A 20,986-nucleotide genomic window follows, 5' to 3' on the forward strand; every position below is an offset into this window, starting at 1 on the left:
CAGTGCCATCATAAATAGATTAGTTTCTGATACTGAGTGGTGCACCACAGGGGTCAGAGCTGTGCCCTTAACTGTTTACAATCTACATCAGAAACCTGGATATACAGACCAATGGTATGGTACTGTTGCTACATTTGTTAATGACGTGAGGTCGGTAGGGAACTAGATTGTGAAGAAGACACAAGGAGGTTCCAAAGGATTCCAGAGAGGTTAAAGTGAATGGGCAAAGATCTAGCAAATGGAGCACAATGCTGAAAAATGTGAAATTGTCCACTTGGCAGAAAGAATAAAATAGTAGCATCTCTATCTAGCATAGTTCTGAAATGCAGAGTGATCTGAGTGTTCTAGTGCATGAATCACAGAAGGTACGTCTGCAGGTACAGCAAGTCAACAGGGGAGTAGTAGAATATATTTGTTTATTGCAGGGGAATTGAATACAAAAGTAGGGGGTTCAACTATACAGGAGTTGGGTAAGCTGACTCCTTGAGAGGTATGTCTCGTGTTGGTTTCCTTAAGAAGGATGCAAATGCATTGGAAGCAGTTCATTGCAGATTGATTAGACAGCTACCTTTAATAGGCAGGTCGTCTTATTGAATAGGTCAGGCTTATATCTGCTGGAGTTTAGAACAGTAGAAGGTGATTTAATTGAAACCGATATGATCCTGAGGAGTGTTCACAGAGTGGATGTGGAGGGAATGTTTCCTCTTGTGGGAGTATCTCAAGCTGGGGATTAAAAATGTATTGTCGCTAATTAAGACAAAGACAAGGAAAAACCTTTCTCTTAAGATTTTGAAATTCTGCTTGAAGAGTTTTTTTTATTTTTAAGACAGAAGTAGATTCTCGATAAACAAGAGAGAGAAAGGTTATCAAGGTAATCAGAGAACATGGAAGCAATCAGGGCAGCCTTGAGAGATTGAAGGGCCAACTTCTGCACATATCTCAAGGTGTGAACAGCCTTTTAATATAAGTGCACTAGAGCTTTCAGACAGGTTTGTGTCACTTAGCAGGTTTCAGCCGCTGATCAGCTGGTGCATGGATAGATTGGGCGGGGGAAGGGGGGGGAGGGGGGAGATGTAATGGAGGTGGAACTAAACTTTGCAATGGGGATGAGATGACAGGAGGGGGATGAGCTTCAGACTGATAGGAGGCCTCACCCTGGCTCAGTCTGAGATGGTGTCCCAAGGGAAATGGAGAAATGTCCCCCACATGACAATGGCACCATGCCCACCCACATTACAAACCAATTCCAGAACAGACCTGGGTCTTCAGCCTGAATGAAGATTACACACTCCGTATTTTAGCTCACCATTTTCAGATTGCCACCAGGTCTTCTCCTCCCTCTGATCAGTCAGAGAGATCACATTCCTTATCCGGTGGCTATTCCTGTTTGTCACAGCGTCGTATGACCTTCTAGAATCACACTGGAAACATTTCTCCACCTCCTGCAATGGACAGAGCAAATCACACTTTATTGGAATGATACTGTTTCACACATCAGTTCCTTCACATACTTTGCAAAGGTTCAGGGAAGCTCCACAGTGTATGACTCAATTAGGAAATCTGTGCCAATAATTGAGCTCCACTGTTCCACAAATCATCACAGATGTGTAACTATCTGATGAAACCATCAAGATGAGCAACTTAATAAAATAAACCAAAACAAAAAACTGCCAATGCTGGAAACCTGAACAAAAAAAACTGCTGGAGAAACTCAGCAGGTCTGGCAGCACCTGTGGAGAGAAATCAGAGTTAACATTTCAAGTCCAGTGACCCTTCTTTGTGGGCGGCACGGTGGCACAGTGGTTAGCACTGCTGCCTCACAGCGCCAGAGACCCGGGTTCAATTCCCGCCTCAGGCGACTGTGTGGAGTTTGCACATTCTCCCCGTGTCTGTGTGGGTTTCCTCCGGGTGCTCCTCCCACAGTCCAAAAATGTGCGGGTCAGGTGAATTGGCCATGCTAAATTGCCTGCAGTGTTAGGTGAAGGGGTAAATGTAGGGGAATGGGTCTGGATGGGTTGCGCTTCGGTGGGTCGGTGTGGACTTGTTGGGCCGAAGGGCCTGTTTCAACACTGTAAGTAATCTAATCTAAACTTCTGTCCATAGATGCTGCCAGATCTGCTGAGGTTTGCCAGCAATTTGGCAGCATTTGTGGAGAGAAATCAGAGTTCATGTTTCAGATCGAGTGACCCTTCCACAGAACCCAAGTTATAGAATCATAGAGATATACAGCACGGAAACAGACCCTTCGGTCCAACTTGGCCATGCTGACCAGATACTGTATTCTATATTAATCTAGTCCCATTTGCCAGCACTTGGCCCATATCCCTCTAAACTCTACCTATTCATATACCCATCCAAGGTGCCCTTTAAATGCTGTAATTATATCAGCCTCCAGCACTTCTGAGGAAGTGTCCTTCCTGACTCCCCAAATCCTGTCCACCATCTACAAGGCACAAGTCAGGAGTGTGATGGAATCCTCCCCACTTGCCTGGATGGGGGCAGCTCCAACAACACTCAAGAAGCTCAACACCATCCAGGACAAAGCAGCCGCTTCATTGGCACCACATCCACAAACACCCACTCCCTCCCCCACCCACACTCAGTAACAGCAGTGTGTACCATCTACAAGATGCACTGCAGAAACTCACCAAAGATCCTCAGACAGCACCTTCCAAACCCACAACCACTTCCATCTAGAAGGACAAGGGCAGCAGGTACATGGGAACACCATCCCCTGCAAGTTCCCCTCCAAGCTCCTCACCATCTTGACTTGGAAATACATCGCTGCCCAGTGTCACTGGGTGAAAATCCTGGAATTTCCTCCCTAAGGGCATTGTGGGTCTACCTACAGCACGTGGACTGCAGCGGTTCAAGAAGGCAGCTCACCCCCACCTTCTCAAGGGGCAACTAGGGACAGGTAATAAATGCTGACCCAGCCAGTGACCCCCACATCCAACAAAAATGAATAAATTTTAAAAAGATTACGTTCCACCTTGTCTGATAATTTGATTTATTGTAGTCACATGTCCCTGAGCACAGTGAAATGTTTTGTTTTGCGAGCAGTACAGGCAGATCATAGCAAATAAGGACATACAGATCCTAGGGTACTGAGACAGAGCGAGGTGTACAGGGCACAGAAGGTGGTAAAGCAAGATCAACATTATTTGAAGTTAGAGAATCTAATCATCAGTCTAATAACAGCCGGGAAGAAGCTGCTCTTGAACCTGTTGTTGCGTGTGTTCAAGCTTCTGTATCTTCTGCCTGATGGAAGGGTTTGGATCAGAGCATTACCAGGTTGGGGATGTGTGAGGGGTATGTGATGATGCTGGCAGCTTTGCTATGGAGACAAGAAGTGTGAATGGAGTCCATGAATGGAAGGTTGGCTTCTGTGATGAGCTGGACTGTGCACACAAGCTTCTGTAGTTCCTTACGGTCCTGGCCAGAGCACTTACAGTACCAGGCTGTTATACACCCGGACTGTGCTCTCGATGGTGAATCTGTAAAGGTTGGTGAGGGTTCTCAAGGTCATGCCAAATTCCCTGAGCCTCCTGAGGAAGAGGAGGCATTGTTGTGCCTTCCTGAACGTTGCATCTATGTGGGAGGTCTAGGACAGGTTGTTGTCACTCCAAGGAATATGACGCTGTCGACCCTCGCCACCTCAGCTCCATTGATGTAGATGGGGGGGGGGGGGGGGGCGGTGTCCTCCTCCTTTCTTCCTGAAGTCAATGGTCAGTTCTTTAGTTTTGCCAACATTGAGAGAGAGATTGTTCTCATTGCACCACGTCCCCAAGCCCTCTATCTCCTTCCTGTATTCTGACTCACCAGTCTTTGATACCTGTCCTAACACTTCAAGATGGTGCTCGTTTGGAATTTGGCTACACAGTCCTGGGTGTACAGAGAGTACAATAGGGGGCTGCATACGCAGCCTTGTCAGGCAGCAGCTTTGAGGATTATTGTGGAAGAGGTACTTGTGTTTATCTTCACTGATTGCGGTCTGTAGGTCAGGAAGCTGAGGGGCTGACAGCACAATTTTGGCACGGGGAATCAGACAGACCAGCATGACCTCCTGATTGAGACTGATATGTCATCCCTGGCTCCTGATAGTCTTAAATAATTATACCTGACTAGTCAACATAACTTGAACCTACTCCTCAAACACAATAAACTACATCTTGTTAATGCACGACAAGTACCTCTTCTTGTTAAGACTTGCAGGTGGTGGTCAAGCTTCTACTACTGATTATTAGACAGCCATTAAACTCAACACAGAAAAGCATCATACCCCAAATATAAGCTGTCAGTGGTTAGTAATCCAAAGGCCAGCACAATGATGGGCTGAATGGCCTCTTTCTTTGCTGGAATGATGATAAAAGAGTTCCTCTGGTCCTCTTGTGGGTCTACACTCCAGGTTTCCCCTAGCGCCATCAATCTGGCTCCGGATTGGCTCAGCTCTTACCAACTGTTAATTGGCTGCCCAAATATTCAGCATCATGCCAGTCATGTGACCCATCTGACCTTTCACCTCATTAGAGTCATAGAGATGTACAGCATGGAAACAGACCCTTCGGTCTAACCCATCCATGCTGATCAGATATCCCAACCCAATCTAGTCCCACCTGCCAGCATCCAGCCCATATCCCTCCAAACCCTTCCTATTCATATATCCATCCAAATGCCTCTTAAATGTTGCAATTGTACCAGCCTTCACCACTTCCACTGGCAGCTCATTCCATACACGTACCACCCTCTGTGTGAAAAAGTTGCCCCTTAGGTCTTTTTTATATCTTTCCCCTCTCACCGTAACCCTATGCCCTCTAGTTCTGGACTCCATGACCCCAGGGAAGAGACTTTGTCTAGTTACCCTATCCTTGCCCCTCATGATTTTATAAACTTCTAAGGTCACCCCTCTGTCGTGAGACAAAAAATAACTTACAAAATTCAAGATTAAAACATACGCATTGACAATATTTTTAACACCCTTTTCAATGCTTAGAGTATAAAATGTTATTTTAGGACTGTCCAATGTTAGCACCCACTCCCGATGCTGCTCTGTCCCCACACATACTCAACTCCTTTCCCCAGTGCCCCTACTACATCTGCTCTGCACTGTGACAGATAGCCGTGCTTGTCCTTGACTCACTGGCCTGAAATTTGACAATTATCTGAATGGTGCAGGGACACATGGTCAGTGGCCTTTGCAGTGTCCTGGATCACCAAACCATTCGGACAGGCACAATCTGTGCACTCACCCCCTTCCCCTACACCCCCACACCCCCCCCCCCCCCCCCACCCCCCAACCCCCCCCAACAACATGAGTGGCAGCCACCTTTCGGGAAGGCATGAGACTGGCAACAGAAAATGAACCACTCAGACCCCAACTCAAGGCAGCGTCCTGGAGGCAAAACCCATTTGTCATTATTGAGCAGGGGTGCTGGCTGCTCCTCTGCCTTCCCTGAATCCTGGAGGTTGGTAACATTCACCCCAGAGTCATGACCCGATGCCATTCAGCCCATTGAGTCTATTCTAACTCTCTGTAGAGGAACCTTGTGAGCACATTTCCTCCACTCGATCCTATAACCCTGCTCCTCAGAATTCCGTTCCAATTTCCTTTCGTGATTGTCCTTCCTCTCTGCTCTATGTAAGGGCATGGGATGGTTATTTGGATTGAAATGGTGTGCTGGGATATTAAGAAAAGGCAGGAGATTGGTACGAGGGGATAGAACTGGATGCAGAGCTGGGCTGAGAAGTGACAGATGGAGTTCAATCTGGAAAAGTGTGAGGTGATTCATTTTGGAAGGTTGAATTTGAATACAGAATACAGGGTTAAAGGCAGGATTCTTGGCAGTGTGGAGCCACAGAGGAACCTTGGGGTCCATGTCCATAGATACCACGAAGTTGCCATCCAAGTTGATTAGGTTGTTAAGAAGGTGTGCGGTGTGTTGGCTTTCATTAGCAGGGAGATTGAGTTTAAGAGCTGCAAGGTTATGTTGCAGCTTTCTAGAGCCCTGATTAGACCACATTTGGAATAGTGTGTTCAGTTCTGGTCGCCTCATATGGATGCTTTAGAGAGGGTGTAGAGGAGATTTACCAGGATGCTGCTGGAGTGGAGGGAATTTCTTATGAAGAAAGGTTGAGGGAGCTAGGGCTTTTCTCACTGGAGTGAAGAAGGATGAGAGGTGTCTTGATAGAGGGGTACAAGATGTTGAGATGATTTTGTGATGCCGGTGTTGGACTGGGGTGTACAAAGTTAAAAATCACACAACACCAGGTTATAGTCCAACAGGTTTAATTGGAAGCTCTAGCTTTTGGAAAGCTAGTGCTTCCAATTAAACCTGTTGGACTATAACCTGGTGTTGTGTGATTTTTAAAGATGTTGAGAGGCACCGATAGAGTGGATAGTCAGAGAATTCTTCCCAGGGCGTAAATGTCTATCCCAAGCGGGCATAATTTTAAGGTGATTGGAGAAGGTTTAGGGGAGATGTCAGAGGCAGGTTCTTCACACAGGGAGTATTGGGTGTGTGAAAGGCACTGCCAGCAGTGGGAGTAGAATCAGAGACATTAAGACATTTAAACAACTCCTGGATAGGCACATGGATGATAGTAAAACATAGGGTATGTAGGTTAGTCTGATCTTAGAGTAGGATGAATGGTCAGAACAACATCGAGGGCTGAAGGGCCTGTACTGTTCTATGTTCTAACCAGTTCAGGTATGATGGGTTGAATGGCCTCCTGGCCCATAAGAAACCTGTGATTCTGTGTGTGCAATGTTTGGATAGAGACAGAGAATCTCAGGGTATTCACACCATCAAACAATAAACCCAGAGCTTGATGATGAATGTACTATTTGATGGGCAAGTGTCGGAGGCCCCAGCCGGAGGTAGCAGTGATGCCCACCCGGAGAGAGGGGGAGCAGAGAGAACGAGCTCATGAGACAAGCAGAGAAACCCAGTCAGGAAAGTAAAGGTGGTAACTGACTCGCGGGCAGATACTCACTGCTAATTACACACTGTCAGTGGAAAGGTATCGTGGGACGTGGAACAGCTGGACAATCAGTCCCCGAGTGAAATCCTCATCATTTACTGAAACACAGACAGAGGGGAAACTGTAGCACGGGAAGGCAAATAGCGACCAATTGTTCGAAAGCTGTGGTTGTGCTGGGAGGAGGTCAGGAATGCTGATCTCCTCAAGCTGTGAGGCTGGGTGAATCGTTGTAAAAGGTATGGTAGTTCTGGGAATTTCAGGTGATGAATGGTGACAGGTCTGCAGATGGAGTGAGTGTGAGACTGAGAATGATAAAGGGTGACAGGTCTGCAGATGGAGTGAGTGTGAGACTGAGAATGATAAAGGGTGACAGGTCTGCAGATGGAGTGAGCGTGAGACTGAGAATGATAAAGGGTGACAGGTCTGCAGATGGAGTGAGTGTGAGACTGAGAATGATGAAGGGTGACAGGTCTGCAGATGGAGTGAGTGTGAGACTGAGAATAATGAAGGGTGACAGGTCTGCTGATGGAGTGAGTGTGAGACTGAGAATAATGAAGGGTGACAGGTCTGCAGATGGAGTGAGTGTGAGACTGAGAATGATAAAGGGTGACAGGTCTGCAGATGGAGTGAGTGTGAGACTGAGAATGATAAAGGGTGACAGGTCTGCAGATGGAGTGAGTGTGAGACTGAGAATGATAAAGGGTGACAGGTCTGCAGATGGAGTGAGTGTGAGACTGAGAATGATAAAGGGTGACAGGTCTGCTGATGGAGTGAGTGTGAGACTGAGAATAATGAAGGGTGACAGGTCTGCAGATGGAGTGAGTGTGAGACTGAGAATGATAAAGGGTGACAGGTCTGCAGATGGAGTGAGTGTGAGACTGAGAATAATGAAGGGTGACAGGTCTGCAGATGGAGTGAGTGTGAGACTGAGAATAATGAAGGGTGACAGGTCTGCAGATGGAGTGAGTGTGAGACTGAGAATAATGAAGGGTGACAGGTCTGCTGATGGAGTGAGTGTGAGACTGAGAATGATGAAGGGTGACAGGTCTGCTGATGGAGTCAGTGTGAGACTGAGAATAATGAAGGGTGACAGGTCTGCTGATGGAGTGAGTGTGAGACTGAGAATGATGAAGGGTGACAGGTCTGCTGATGGAGTGAGTGTGAGACTGAGAATAATGAAGGGTGACAGGTCTGCTGATGGAGTGAGTGTGAGACTGAGAATGGAGACTCTGCTGTCTCTGGCCCTGCATCACCACAGCATTGGGAGCTCTGGCCCGGTTTATCAGAAGCTGCCAAACTCTGTTTAATTGTGTCACTCATTTTTATGCATTAAAGTTATCAGCCCGGATGCTTTAAAGGACAAAATAACATCATGGATGCAGATAGGTTAAGGATTTCTATTGAAGCCATTGAGTATGATTAGACAGAGTAATCACAAGAAGGATGTTCCCAATAGACCTACTGTCCCTAGTTTCTGAGTTTCTTTTATCTGGGACTTGTTTTGCTGAAGGAGAACAGAAAGGAATGTTTCTGTGTTTTTCCTGTAAATTAGGGTGGAATTTGGAGAAAGATTTTGCTGCCTGCCTCTCAGTGAGGACTTGCAGCAGTGAGTGGCTGTGAGATGTGGGAAGGTGTCTGGCCACTGATAGCGTCCTCTGGCATCTCCTGTAGTAATGTCTGACATCCAGAATCACAGAGAATCACTATTATTGCAACCTGCTGTGCCTTAATCCCTAACATAGCATTTCAGGAAAACAAATCAAACATTTCTTTTTAAGATGATTTTTCAGGGGCAGGGTTTTCTGGTCTCCCAGTAAGAGAGTTGTGCAGAGATGTGTGGGTCACAGAAAGAGAGCTGGAGGCAGTGTCAGCCACTGTGTCAGTGCAAAGTGTGTTAATTACAGTGGTGTGAAACGAACAGGAATCAAGCTGTAAATCACTGAATCATAGAGTAATGCAGATGCATATCTATCTGAAACAGGGTCATTTCACCCTGAAATGAGACAAATAACTCGCTTCAGGGGTTTTAATCTGATAAAGGAGACAAGTTTGACCAGTGAGACCAAGACCTGTTAGAACATTACACCATCTTCCTCAGCTACCACTTTTCAACCATTTACTCAGGCTAATCTCAGGATTACACTCTGAGAGGACCCAGTCTCAATAGAAACTCTTTGTCCCCAGGCACCCAGTATTGTTTGGGGCCATTACTCTTCCTGTGGAGAGTAGGGAGAAAGGCTTAGCTGGGAGTGCAGGGATGGATCGAAATTTGATGCATTGAGTATAAAAGCAACAAAGTTATGATGAACCTTTAAATAATGCGGCAGTCTTGTGCCCAATCCTGGGCATGGCATTTTAGGAAGGATCTGAGAGCTTTGAGATTTCTGTCATTGACAAAAATGCTGAAATCCTTTTCAGGCAAGGGAATAGACAGACATTTCAAAAAACCTACTGCAATCGGGCAGAGTCAACGTGGTTTAGAAAAAGGGAACTCATTCCTAACTAATTTATCATCACAGTTCATTAAGGAGTTAACAAGCTCAAGAACTCAAGAAATTGGAGCTGAATAGACCATTCAGCCCATTGTGCCTGCTCCACCTTCTACATGATGTTAATTTACCTGAAGCATTAATTCCACTTTCCCATCCATTCCTCGATTTCCCAAGAGATCAAAGATCTGTCTATCCCAGACTTAAATATATTCCCTGATGGAGCATCCACAGCCCTCTGGGGCAGAGAATTCCGAGGATTCATTACCCTCTGTGAGAAATCATTTCTCCTCATGTCAGTCCTAAACGATCAACCCCTTACCCTAAGACCAGCCCTCCTGTTTCAGATCCTCCCAACCAGGAGGAAGCAGGGAAGATAAGGGAAAACCAGTATTTGTAGTGGATTTGAATTTCCAAGCTGCTGTATGAAAGGTTACTACACACGTTAACAGCTCATTGGGACTGGTATTGGGATTAATACAGAGAAATAAATAGACCATGGCTAACTAACAAGAGACAGAGATTTGGGGTAAGTGGGTCCATTTCAGGTTGGTGTTGCAGGGCTGAGTCTTCAAATATTGACTATCTATATTCATGACTTGAGGAAGGGACCAACTGAGTTTTAGCCAAATTTGATGAAATACAGATAGGTAGGAAAGCAAGTTGTAAGGAGAGTGCAAAGAGTCTGTAAAGGGAAATACATCGAACAAATAGTAGATAAAAGTTTGGCAAATGCAGTATAATACGGGAAAATGTGACATCGTTCAGTTTGACAGGATGAATAAAAAAAACAAATCATTTTACTAATTCAGGGGATCTGGGTGTCACTGGCTGGGCCCAGCATTTATTGCCCGTCCCTAGTTGCCCCTTGAGAAAGTGAGGGTGGGCTGCCTTCTTGAACCGCTGCAGTCCATGTGCTGTAGGTTGACCCACAATGCCCTTAGGAGGGAATTCCAGGGATCCAGGGACACTGAATAGCAATATATTTCCAAGTCAGGCTTGGAAGGGAATTTTCAGGGGTGGTGTTCCCATGTATCTGCAGCCCCGTATTCTTCTAGATGGAAGTGGTTATGGGTTTGGAAGGTATTGTCTGAGGCACTTTAGTGAATTTCTGCAGTGCATCTTGGAGATGGTACACACTGCTGCTACTGTGTGTCGGTGGTGGGGGGAGTTGATGTGGTGGCAATCAAATGGCTGCTTTGTGATGTGTCGAGCTTCTTGAGTGTGGTAGGAGCTGCACCCATCCAGGTAAGCAGAGAGTAGGTTACCATGAAGGTCTCTCATTGTCAACCTCTCCCCTCACCTGAGGTTTGTTGACCCTCAAGAGTTAAATAAGCACCAGTCGCTTTTTCTCTCTCTCTGTCTCTCGAATGATAGAGTAGGACTGTGGTGACTTTGTCTTTACTTATAAGATTCTAAGGGTGGAGTAGGGTGGTGGGGCAGGTGGTTTGGCATATTGAGAGAATATTTCTTTGAGTCATAGAGTTGTGCATCATGGAAACAGACCCTTCAGTCCAACTCCATGGTGACCATATATCCTGGATAAATCTAGTCCCATTTGCCAGCATTTGACCCATATCTTTCTAAATCCTTCCTATCCATATACCCATCCAGATGACTTTTAAATGTTGTAGTTGTACCAGCCTCCACCACTTCCTCTGGCAGCTCATTCTCTACACATACCACCCTCTGTGTGAAAAAGTTGCCCCTCAGGTGCTTTTTAAATCTTTTCCCTCTCACCTTACACCTATGCCCTCTAGTTTTGGACTCCCCACCCTGGGAAAAAGACCTTGACTATTTATCCTATCCATATCCCTTATGATTTTATAAACCTCTATGAGGTCACCCCTCAGCCTCCGACGCTCCAGGGAAAACAGCCCCAGCCTGTTCAGCCTCTCCCTGTAGCTCAAATCCCCCAACCCTGGCAACATCCTTGTAAATCTTTTCTGAACCCTTTCAAGTTTCGCAACATTTTCCTATAGCAAGGAGACCAGAATTTGTTTTGGGGGGTTCTCAATCTAGGATACACAGTTTCAAAATAAGGGTTTTGTCATTTAAGATCCATCTGGGAAGGATTGTTATTCTCAGAGTTGGTAATATTTAGAATTCTTACCTTCAGAGATTGGGATTGGGATGTATGGAAAGCTAAGTCACACAGAATGGCCTTCTCCTGCTAGTTTTGCTTCTATTCTGAAGAGAGGGTGGGATGAAGATTAATGAGAATATCTTCACCAATGTGGGGTCTCAGTGACATGGGCAGATCGGAGAAGCTGGGACTGGTCTCCTTAGAGAAGAGGAAGATTGAGAGGAATTTTGAAAAGGTGTAAGGGATCTAAAAAGAGTAAACTGAACAAAACTATTCCCACTGGTGTAACATTTGTGGAGCAGAGGTCAAAGATTTTGGGTGATTGGCAAAATAAACGAAGGCAATGTGGGCAGGAACCTCGGTGAGAGGCTGTGATCCAGAATGCACTGCCTGGAGGCAGATTTGCTCATGGTTTACTGGAGGAACCGAAAGGGAAATGACGTTCAGGGTTCTGGAGAAACGACAGGCAAGACAGACCAGCTGAGTGAATTTTATAGAGCTTGCAGAGACCCAGAGGGGCTGATTGAACTCCTTCTGCGCCATTCAATAGGCAGAATGGTCATCTGGGGGCGTGGTACCTGTCAGACTGAGAAACCAGTTGGAAAGTCACTCCAGTGAAACAGTCACTCACTGCGATTCCCAATGGCCACCCTGTGAATGATAGACAGTGGGTAAGCTCACTGTACAAGTGAGGATGCTGGGTAGACTCTCTGGGGTGAGGGGGGCATCAACAGCCCACAGAAAGGAGTAGCTGGATCCTGGGGCAAACCACTCTCCAATTCTGCTTGCAAGATTAAACTAAAAGAATGGCTTTGAAACCAGATGACAAGGGGCTGGGAGATGATTGGAGGGACTCAGTAAGCCTGTGATCGCTGCTGGCTCCTATTAGGAATCCAAACAGTAATGGTGAAGTAGAGGATGGAATTAAACAGGAATTTAAAGATGCATGCAATAAGGGTGCGGTCAGCATGGATGGGTTGGATCGAAGGGTCTGCTTCTGTGCTGGACATCTCCCTGACTCTGACTCTCTGATAGTAACCTTGGGTAACTTTAATCTACATATAGGCAGAACAAACTAAATTAGCAGTAACTTTGATAAACGAATTCCTACAGCGTATGCAAGTTGGATTTTTACATCAGTTCGAGTCCCCCTTTATTTACACTTGGAGAGTCCTTGACATTGATCCAAATCCTTCAGAGCCAGCTCTCAGAGTGAACAGAACCTCTGACACTCCTGTCTTTAGCTGTCAGCCAGGGCTCCCTGATTGAACCAGATAACAGCCCCAATCAGGGAACTCATGTGCTATGAGGTCCACCTGGCTGAGCCCATTACAGACAGTACAGTCCAATGTGCAGAACAATCTGTTCACTGTATCTCAGTACATGTGACAATAATCAATCAAACCAAACCACAGCAAGATCCCACAATTAGTGATAAGGCAAGAATCAGGTATTTAGTATTATCAATTTAATCAAAAAGTGATCTCACGACACGTGGTGGCTAAGACATAACGGTAAGGATTACACTGACTGTTGTAGGATCCTTTACATGCACCGGAGAGGCTTGTGTCTGAAGGTTGGGTATGAAATATGTAAGTATTAAACAGGCCAAAAATGTCAGAGTGATTAGATTAGATTAGATTAGATTACTTACAGTGTGGAAACAGGCCCTTCGGCCCAACAAGTCCACACCGACCCGCCGAAGCGCAACCCACCCATACCCCTACATTTACCCCTTATTACCTAGGTAATACCCCTTATTACCTAACACTAACGGCAATTTAGCATGGCCAATTCACCTGACCTGCACATCTTTTGGACTGTGGGAGGAAACCGGAGCACCCGGAGGAAACCCACGCAGACACGGGGAGAACGTGCAAACTCCACACAGTCAGTCGCCTGAGTCGGGAATTGAACCCGGGTCTCTGGCGCTGTGAGGCAGCAGTGCTAACCACTGTGCCACCGTGCCGCCCACCGTGCTGCACTGACAGAGGGTCAGTGCTGAGGGAGTGCCGCACTGTCAGAGGGTCAGTGCTGAGGGAGCGCCACGTCGTCGGAGGGCCAGTGCTGAGGGAGTGCCACACTGTTGGAGGGTCAGTGCTGAGGGAACGCCGCGCCATCAGAGGGTCAGTGCTGAGGGAGTGCCACACTGTCAGAGGGTCAGTGCTGAGGGAGTGCCGCACTGTCGGAGGGTCAGTGCTGAGGGAGTGCTGCACTGTCGGAGGGTCAGTGCTGAGGGAGTGCTGCACTGTCGGAGGGTCAGTGCTGAGGGAGTGCTGGACTGTTGAATGGTCAGTACTGAGGGATTGCCGCACTATTGGAGGGCCAGTGCTGAGGGGATGCCACACTGTCAGAGGGTCAGTGCTGAGGGAGTGCTGCATTGTCAGAGGGGTCAGTGCTGAGGGAGTGCCGCACTGTCAGAGGATCAGAGCTGAGGAAATCCTGCACTGTCAGAGGGTCAGTGCTGAGGGAGTGCTGCACTGTCGGAGGGTCAGGACTGAAGGAGTGCCACTGTGTCAGAGGGTCAGTAATGAGGGAGGGCTGCACTGTTGGAGGATCAGTGCTGCGGGAATGTTACACTGTCGGAGGGTTAGTGCTGAGGGAGTGCTGGACTGTTGAATGGTCAGTAACAAGGGAGTGCCGCACTGTGGGAGGTTCAGTACTGAGGGATTGCTGCACTATTGGAGGGCCAGTGCTGAGGGGATGCCACACTGTCGGAGGGTCAGTGCTGAGGGAGTGCTGCACTGTCGGAGGGTCAGTGCTGAGGGAGTGCCACACTGTCGGAGGATCAGTGCTGAGGGGGTGCCACACTGTCAGAGGGTCAGTACTGAGGGAATGCCGCACTATTGGAGGGTCAGTACTGAGGGGATGCCACACTGTCGGAGGGTCAGTGCTGAGGGATTGCTGCACTGTCAGAGGGTCTTTGCTGAGGCCTGTTTTCAATGAGCTGTTGAGCCAAGTCCCCATGTCCTCTCGTTGTCTCTCTTACATCAGAAAAGACCCCATTGTCATTATTCAATACTGGGCAGTTCTTTCTGATTTCATATTTACTGTTCGTCCTTTAAACAGTATTACTGACTGTCTGGCTCTTTATCTGTGAGCAAAGGTAGCTCCTGTTTTTCTCAATATTACAACGGTAGTGATACTGGAAGCCTTTCATTTCCCGTCCTGATGTAGTGAAAGCCTTTGTAGAAACTTGAGAGTTTTCTTTTTTCACAATTGTGATTTACAAAGAGTTGTTTCAGTCTGTGTTTGATGTGCCCATCAAAGGCAGCCTTCCCGGTGAACAGAAGTCCCTCACAAACAGATGCATTGTACACAGAAAGCTTCACTGACTGCCATCAATAGCTACTTCAAGATAATACCGTGATTTCTTGTTACACAGCTCGCTTGCCTTACTGCCTTTGTTCACTGGCTGAATCTTGCCAAATACCTTGGGCATTTCATCATGTCCTTGAGCACTGCACTGCAACCAATGACAGCTGCCTCAGAAAAAAATCCACTTGCTCAAAAGTCTATATCATGAAAACCTTCCTCACAACTACAATGAAAAGCACCAAACTAAGCTCAGACAGGAGGAGAACACAGGGGAACCTCGATTATCTGAACAAGATGGGCGGGCACTATTTCGATCGGATAATCGATTATTCAGTTAATCGATTAAATGCCTTTTCTCTGGCGCTTGGAGTTTTTAAAGTCTGTTCCTCATGAGAAGACTGCAACAACACACAGCCCACGAGCCCCTGCCCCCAACCACGTCCAACACCGTCCCCCACCCTCCCCCCCAAACACCACCCCCTGCCCCTGTCCATCGACGTCCACAAGCCCATCCACCCCACCCCATGCATCCCACCCCCACCATCTGTCTGGGGCAACCGGACCGTACACCAACAACAAGACTACTGCCGCCTTTGTGGGGTAAGTCTCCAAATGGCGCACACACCCCCACACCCACACACACATCCCCACACCCACACACACACACACATCCCACACCCACAACATTTTACTGCACCTTTTTGACAGGTTCCGCGTTTGGCCTGTACAGGACAATGTTGGTCAGATTATCTGGGGAAGGGGTGGGGGTTGGTTTAGGGTACACCCCTCTGTAGAAGTCCAAGGAAAGTGTGGAGAGAGAGAGAGAGAGAAGGAGAGAGAGGGCGGGAGGTCAGTCGTTTGGAGATGGTGCCTGTTTAATCACTGTAAACAAAAGATCCGATCACTGTTGGAAACTCGTCCTTGACGTAATGTTTCTGTCAGGACCTCAAGATCTCCTTCAGATAATCCAATTTTCGGATAATTGGTATTTGGATAATCGATGTCCCTCTGTAAATAGCCAGGACTGAGAGGGAGTGCTGCTGAAGCACATCACATCCAGTGTCATTTCAGAGCAGGGACCTCAGCGGGGACCTGTACTCACTGTGCTAGTGTCAGAATGGTCAGAAAAGAGAATTTGCAAGCTTTCACTTTACGTGAACCTTCTTCTTACTCCTTGAAAAGTTAGAGGTCTCCAGCACCAAAAAAGGCTCTTCATCCCATCGAGTCCAGACTAGACCAAACCAATCCCCTAACTATTCTGATCCCATTTCCCAGCTCCTGGTCTCCTATGCCTTGCCATCAAATTTTCAGGAAATTCAAGAGATGTGACCGTATCCTTAAAATCAGAAGCAGGTTATTTGGGAGAAATTACAAAGAACAGGGGTGAGTGGAGATCTGAACCTTTCCCTTGGAAGTCTGTTTTGCTTTAGTGTCAATAGGAGATTTGAAAACAAAGACTGATAGATTATTCTTGGGGAAAGTTTCTGAATTTCTCTAGCATTGTCTGTTTTTGCAGTTTTCCCTTTTGCCTGTTTCACTCCAACTTCTTTGCTACATTTTTGTTTAAGTTTCAAAAGCTTTCCTCATTTGGTGATGTCCTGTACCTCTTCTCCCACCCTGTTACAACACAGGGAATGGGAACAGGAGCAGGCCAATCCACCCCTCAAACCTGTCTTGCCATTCAACAAGTTCATGACCTATCTGCCTCAACTCCTCTTTCATAGCACTCCCCATCACGCTCAACTCCCTGATAATTCATCAAACTACCTCCTCCACAAATACTTCTCGCTCTGTGGACTCCACAATGTTCTGGGACACACTTTCAGACAATTCACTCCACTGTAGGAGAAGAAATTTAATCACCTATCAGTTTTAAATGAGTTTCCCCTCGTTCAGTAACTATGTCTCTTTAGTTTGAGAATTCCTCACGAATAGAAACATGTCCTCAGCATCTTGTATGTTGAATTCGATCACCCTTCATTCTTTTCAACTCTAAGGGATATTTCCCCGGCTGTGTCTGATGGCTTCCATTACTCCTTCAACAATGTGCTGTGGGAAATTTCACCATATCACGGGGACACTAGGATCCAGCTGGATAGGGTTTTCATGAGAGAGATTCTCATGGGGGACAATAGCTGAGATTGGAATCAGACAGGAACCCCTGACTAGCCTGGCCATACACAAACAATGGTCTGGCTGTGCCAGATGTGTCACCCAGCAATGACCCATCAGGGAAGCAGGGAGGGGAAATTGGCAGAGATTGCACTTCTGGGCTGAGTAAACACAAACATTTCACAAAACAGCACATTCAAAGAATTCAGTGGGTTCAGGATCAGTGACCATAAGATGGAGGAGCAGAAGCAGGCCATTCAACCCATCAAATCTGCTCTGCCATTCAATGATGTCATGGTTGACCTGATCACCCTCAATTTCACTTTCCTGTCTTTAGCTATAACTCCCTTCCTGATTACAAATCTCTCTCTCGCAGCCTTGAGTGTAGCTTAACAACGCAGTGTTAACAACCCTCTGAGGCAAATAATTCCACTGATTCACTCGCTCTGACAAAAGAAATTCCTCCTTATCTCTGCCTTAAATGTAGGTCTAAGCATCCCTTAACAATGACCTCAGAAATGAATGATGGGATTAACCATGTCATATGATGCTTTTTGCTATGGTAATTTTGTATTAGTCTTTATAGCAGGAAGGACCTAGAAAATAAGTCAAATTGGAGCCAAAATGAGACAAGGAATTTGTAATCCATCTGCTGTAAAATCACAATCTGCTTAGTGGGAATTGTGGAGATCGACTGGGAAACAGATTGTGCGATGTAAACCTTGGATACAATGCTGCATTCAAACCATACCTCCCTCTCCCCTGCTCCACGAAATATACAGCTGACTTTATTCATATTTTATCTGATCCTGTGTTTATCTCAATTGAGTCAACATCCGCCCTACGCAGAAAGAGAAAGGATATTGAGGCGCTGAACAGGAGAATTGGTCACGCCCTGTTCTGCATCCACAGGATGACCTTTGTAACGCAGGCATGCAGCACTGCCCATGAGCGGAGATTAGCAGGTGAGAGGTCTAGGTGCTAAGGTGGCACCAACGCTGAAATGACGGAAAAACATATCAATGAAATGACGGCAAAAGGAATTTATTGTTTTATCTGACCTTTCCAAACTTTGAAACCAGTCAAAGTGATGGTGTCCCAGCACACCTGACCGAAGAGAGGGAGATGGATCCACTCAGGATTCACACGCCAAGTTCAAAGCTTATTTGAGGTAGAAATGGTACAAGGAATACAGACAGTGACACCACGAGGAGGCTGGGGACAGCAACAGGTGCAATGAGACAATCAATTCTTTATTCAGATGTTGGAGTATGCAGCCATCATTCATTGCCCAACTCTGGAGTAAGTGGCCTTTTTGAATTGCTGAAACCAAAATGGTGACATCAATTTGGGATACAGTTATAGAGTCATCCAGTACGGAAACAGACTCTTTGGTCCAACCAGTCCATGCCGACTATATTCCCAAACCAAACGAGTCCCAGCTGCCTGCACCTGGTCCATATCCCTCCAAACCTTTCCTGTTCCTGTGCTTATCGCAATGTCTTTTGAACATTGTAATAGCCGCATCAACCCTTCCTCTGGAAGTTTGTTCCACACACAAACACTCTCTGTGAAAAGAAATTGCATCTCATTCTTTTTTCAAAATCTTTCTCCTCTCACCTTAAAAGTATGCCCCAAGTTTTGAAATCCCCTTCCCTAGGGAAAAAACACCTACCATTCATCTTATCCTGACCACTCATTATTATATAATCCTCTATAAGGTCCCTCTCAACCTCCTACACTCCAGTGAAAGAAGTCCCAGCCTCTCCAGCCTCTTATAACTTAAACTCTCCAATCCCAGCAACATCCTCACAAATCTCTTAGAACATAGAACATTACAGCACAGTACAAGCACTTCGGCCCTCAATGTTGCACCGATCTGCGGAACCAATTCTCGTCCATATTCCTATCCAAAGACTATTTAAATGCCCTTAAGGTTGGCAAGTCTACTACCATTGCAGACAATGCATTCCACACCCCTACTATTCTCTGAGTAAAGAAACTACCTTTGACATCTGTCCTGTATCTATCACCCCTCAATTTAAAGCTATGTCCCCTCGTGCTAGCCATCACCATCTGAGGAAAAAGGCTCTCACCGTTCATCCTATCCAACCCTCTGATTAGCTTATAGGTTTCAATTAAGTCACCTCTCAGCCGCCTTCTCTCTAATGAAAACAGCCTCAAGTCCTTCAGCCTTTCCTCATAAGACTTTCCCTTCATACCAGGCAACATCCTAGTAAATCTCCTCTGCACCCTTTCCAAAGCTTCCACATCCTTCTTATAATGCAGTGACCAGAACTGTACACAATACTCCAAGTGCAGCCACACCAGAGTTTTGTACAACTGCATGACCTCACGATTCTGAAACTCAAACCCTGTACCAATAAAAGCTAACACATTATATGCCTTCTTAACAACCCTATCAACCTGGGTGGCAACTTTCAAGAATCTATGTACCTGGACATCGAGATCTCTCTGCTTATCTACACTACCAAGAAACTTACCGTTAGCCCAGTAGTTTGCGTTCCTATTACTCCTTCCAAAGTGAATCACTTCACACTTTTCCACATTAAACTCCATCTGCCACCTCTCAGCCCAGCTCTGCAGCTTATTTATGTCCCTCTGTAACGTACAACAACCTTCATCACTATCCACAACTCTACCGACCTTAGTGTCATCCACAGATTTTCTAACCCATCCTTCTACACCCTCACTGACCCACAACAGTGGATTTCCCATCAACCACCACCCTCTGTCTTCTTTCAGCTAACCAATTTCTGATCCAAACCGCTAACTCACCCTCAGTCCCATGCCTCCTCATTATTTTGCAACAGCCTACCACCTTATTAAACACCTTACTGAAATCATATACACCACATCAACTGCTTTACCCTCATCCACCTGTTTGGTTACCTTCTCAAAGAACTCAGTAAGGTTTGTGAGGCACAACCTACCCTTCACAAAACCATGTTGACTATCCCTAATCAACGCATTCCTTTCTAGATGATTATAAATGCTACCTCTTATAACCGTTTCCAACACTTTACCCACAACCGAAGTAAGCCTCACTGCTCTATCATTACCAGGGTTGTCTCTATTCTTCTTGAACAAGGGGACAACATTTGCTATCCTCCAGTCTTCTGGCGCTATTCTGTAGACAATGACAACATAAAGTTCAAAGCCAAAGGCTCTGCAATCTCCTCCCTGGCTTCCCAGAGAATCCTAAGATAAATCCCATCGGCCCAGGGGACTTGTCTATTTTCACACTTTCCAGAATTGCTAACACCTCCTCCTTATGCACCTCAATCCTATCTAGTCTAGTCTTCTGAACCCTCTCCAGCTTAATAATATCCTTCCTGTAACAGGATAACCAGAAATGGACAACTCCAGAAGGGGCCTCACTAACGTCCCATACAACATCAACATAATGTCCCAACTGCTGCACTCAAAAGGCTGTGTAATGAAGGGAAGGTTACAGGAGACTTTACAAATGCTGTCCGTTGGTTTATTAACACAGCCACTGAGGGCCCTTATTTGAGTAACTGCACTCCAAACCTATTTGAATTTTTGATTTCATGTGATTTATTGCTGTCACATATACAGTGAAAAGTGCTGTCTTACTCTACAGGCAGATTGCACTATACTAGTGCATCAGGGTGCAGGATACAGTGTTATAGCATCGAGAAGGTGCAGAGAGAGATCAACATTAACTCTAAAGAGGACCATTCAAAATCCTTATAACAGCGGGGAAGATTTGGAAATTTGGCAAACATCAAACTTCATTGAGGATTTAGAGCACAGAGAGACCATTTAGCTCATTGTGTTTGTGCTGGTCATCCAACATCTGTCTATTCAAATCCCATTTCCCAGCACTTGACCCTGAGCCTGCTATGCCATGGACTTTCAAGTGCTCATCAAAACATGCTGAAATGTCTCGAGGGTTCCTGCCTCTCCCACCCTCACAGGCACTGAGTTCCAAATTCCCACCACCCACTGCGTG

At 46.2% G+C, this 20,986-nt stretch overlaps 1 protein-coding gene across 2 annotated transcripts in view; it reads right to left on the minus strand.

Annotated features, from left to right (window-relative positions):
• lamb2l (laminin, beta 2-like) overlaps positions 1 to 20,986 on the minus strand; it is a 206,593-nt gene that overhangs the window by 139,589 nt on the left and 46,018 nt on the right. For both annotated transcript variants that reach the window (XM_087994040.1, XM_087994039.1), the window contains exon 4: positions 1,307 to 1,442. In XM_087994040.1, the coding sequence (XP_087850166.1) occupies positions 1,307 to 1,442 (136 nt within the window). The remainder of the gene's footprint in view (positions 1 to 1,306; positions 1,443 to 20,986) is intronic.

The sequence above is a fragment of the Chiloscyllium plagiosum genome, unplaced genomic scaffold (assembly GCF_037043375.1).
Source record: "Chiloscyllium plagiosum isolate Xiang-an unplaced genomic scaffold, Cpla_swu_hap1 HiC_scaffold_14, whole genome shotgun sequence".
Classification (NCBI taxonomy): Eukaryota; Metazoa; Chordata; class Chondrichthyes; order Orectolobiformes; family Hemiscylliidae; genus Chiloscyllium; species Chiloscyllium plagiosum.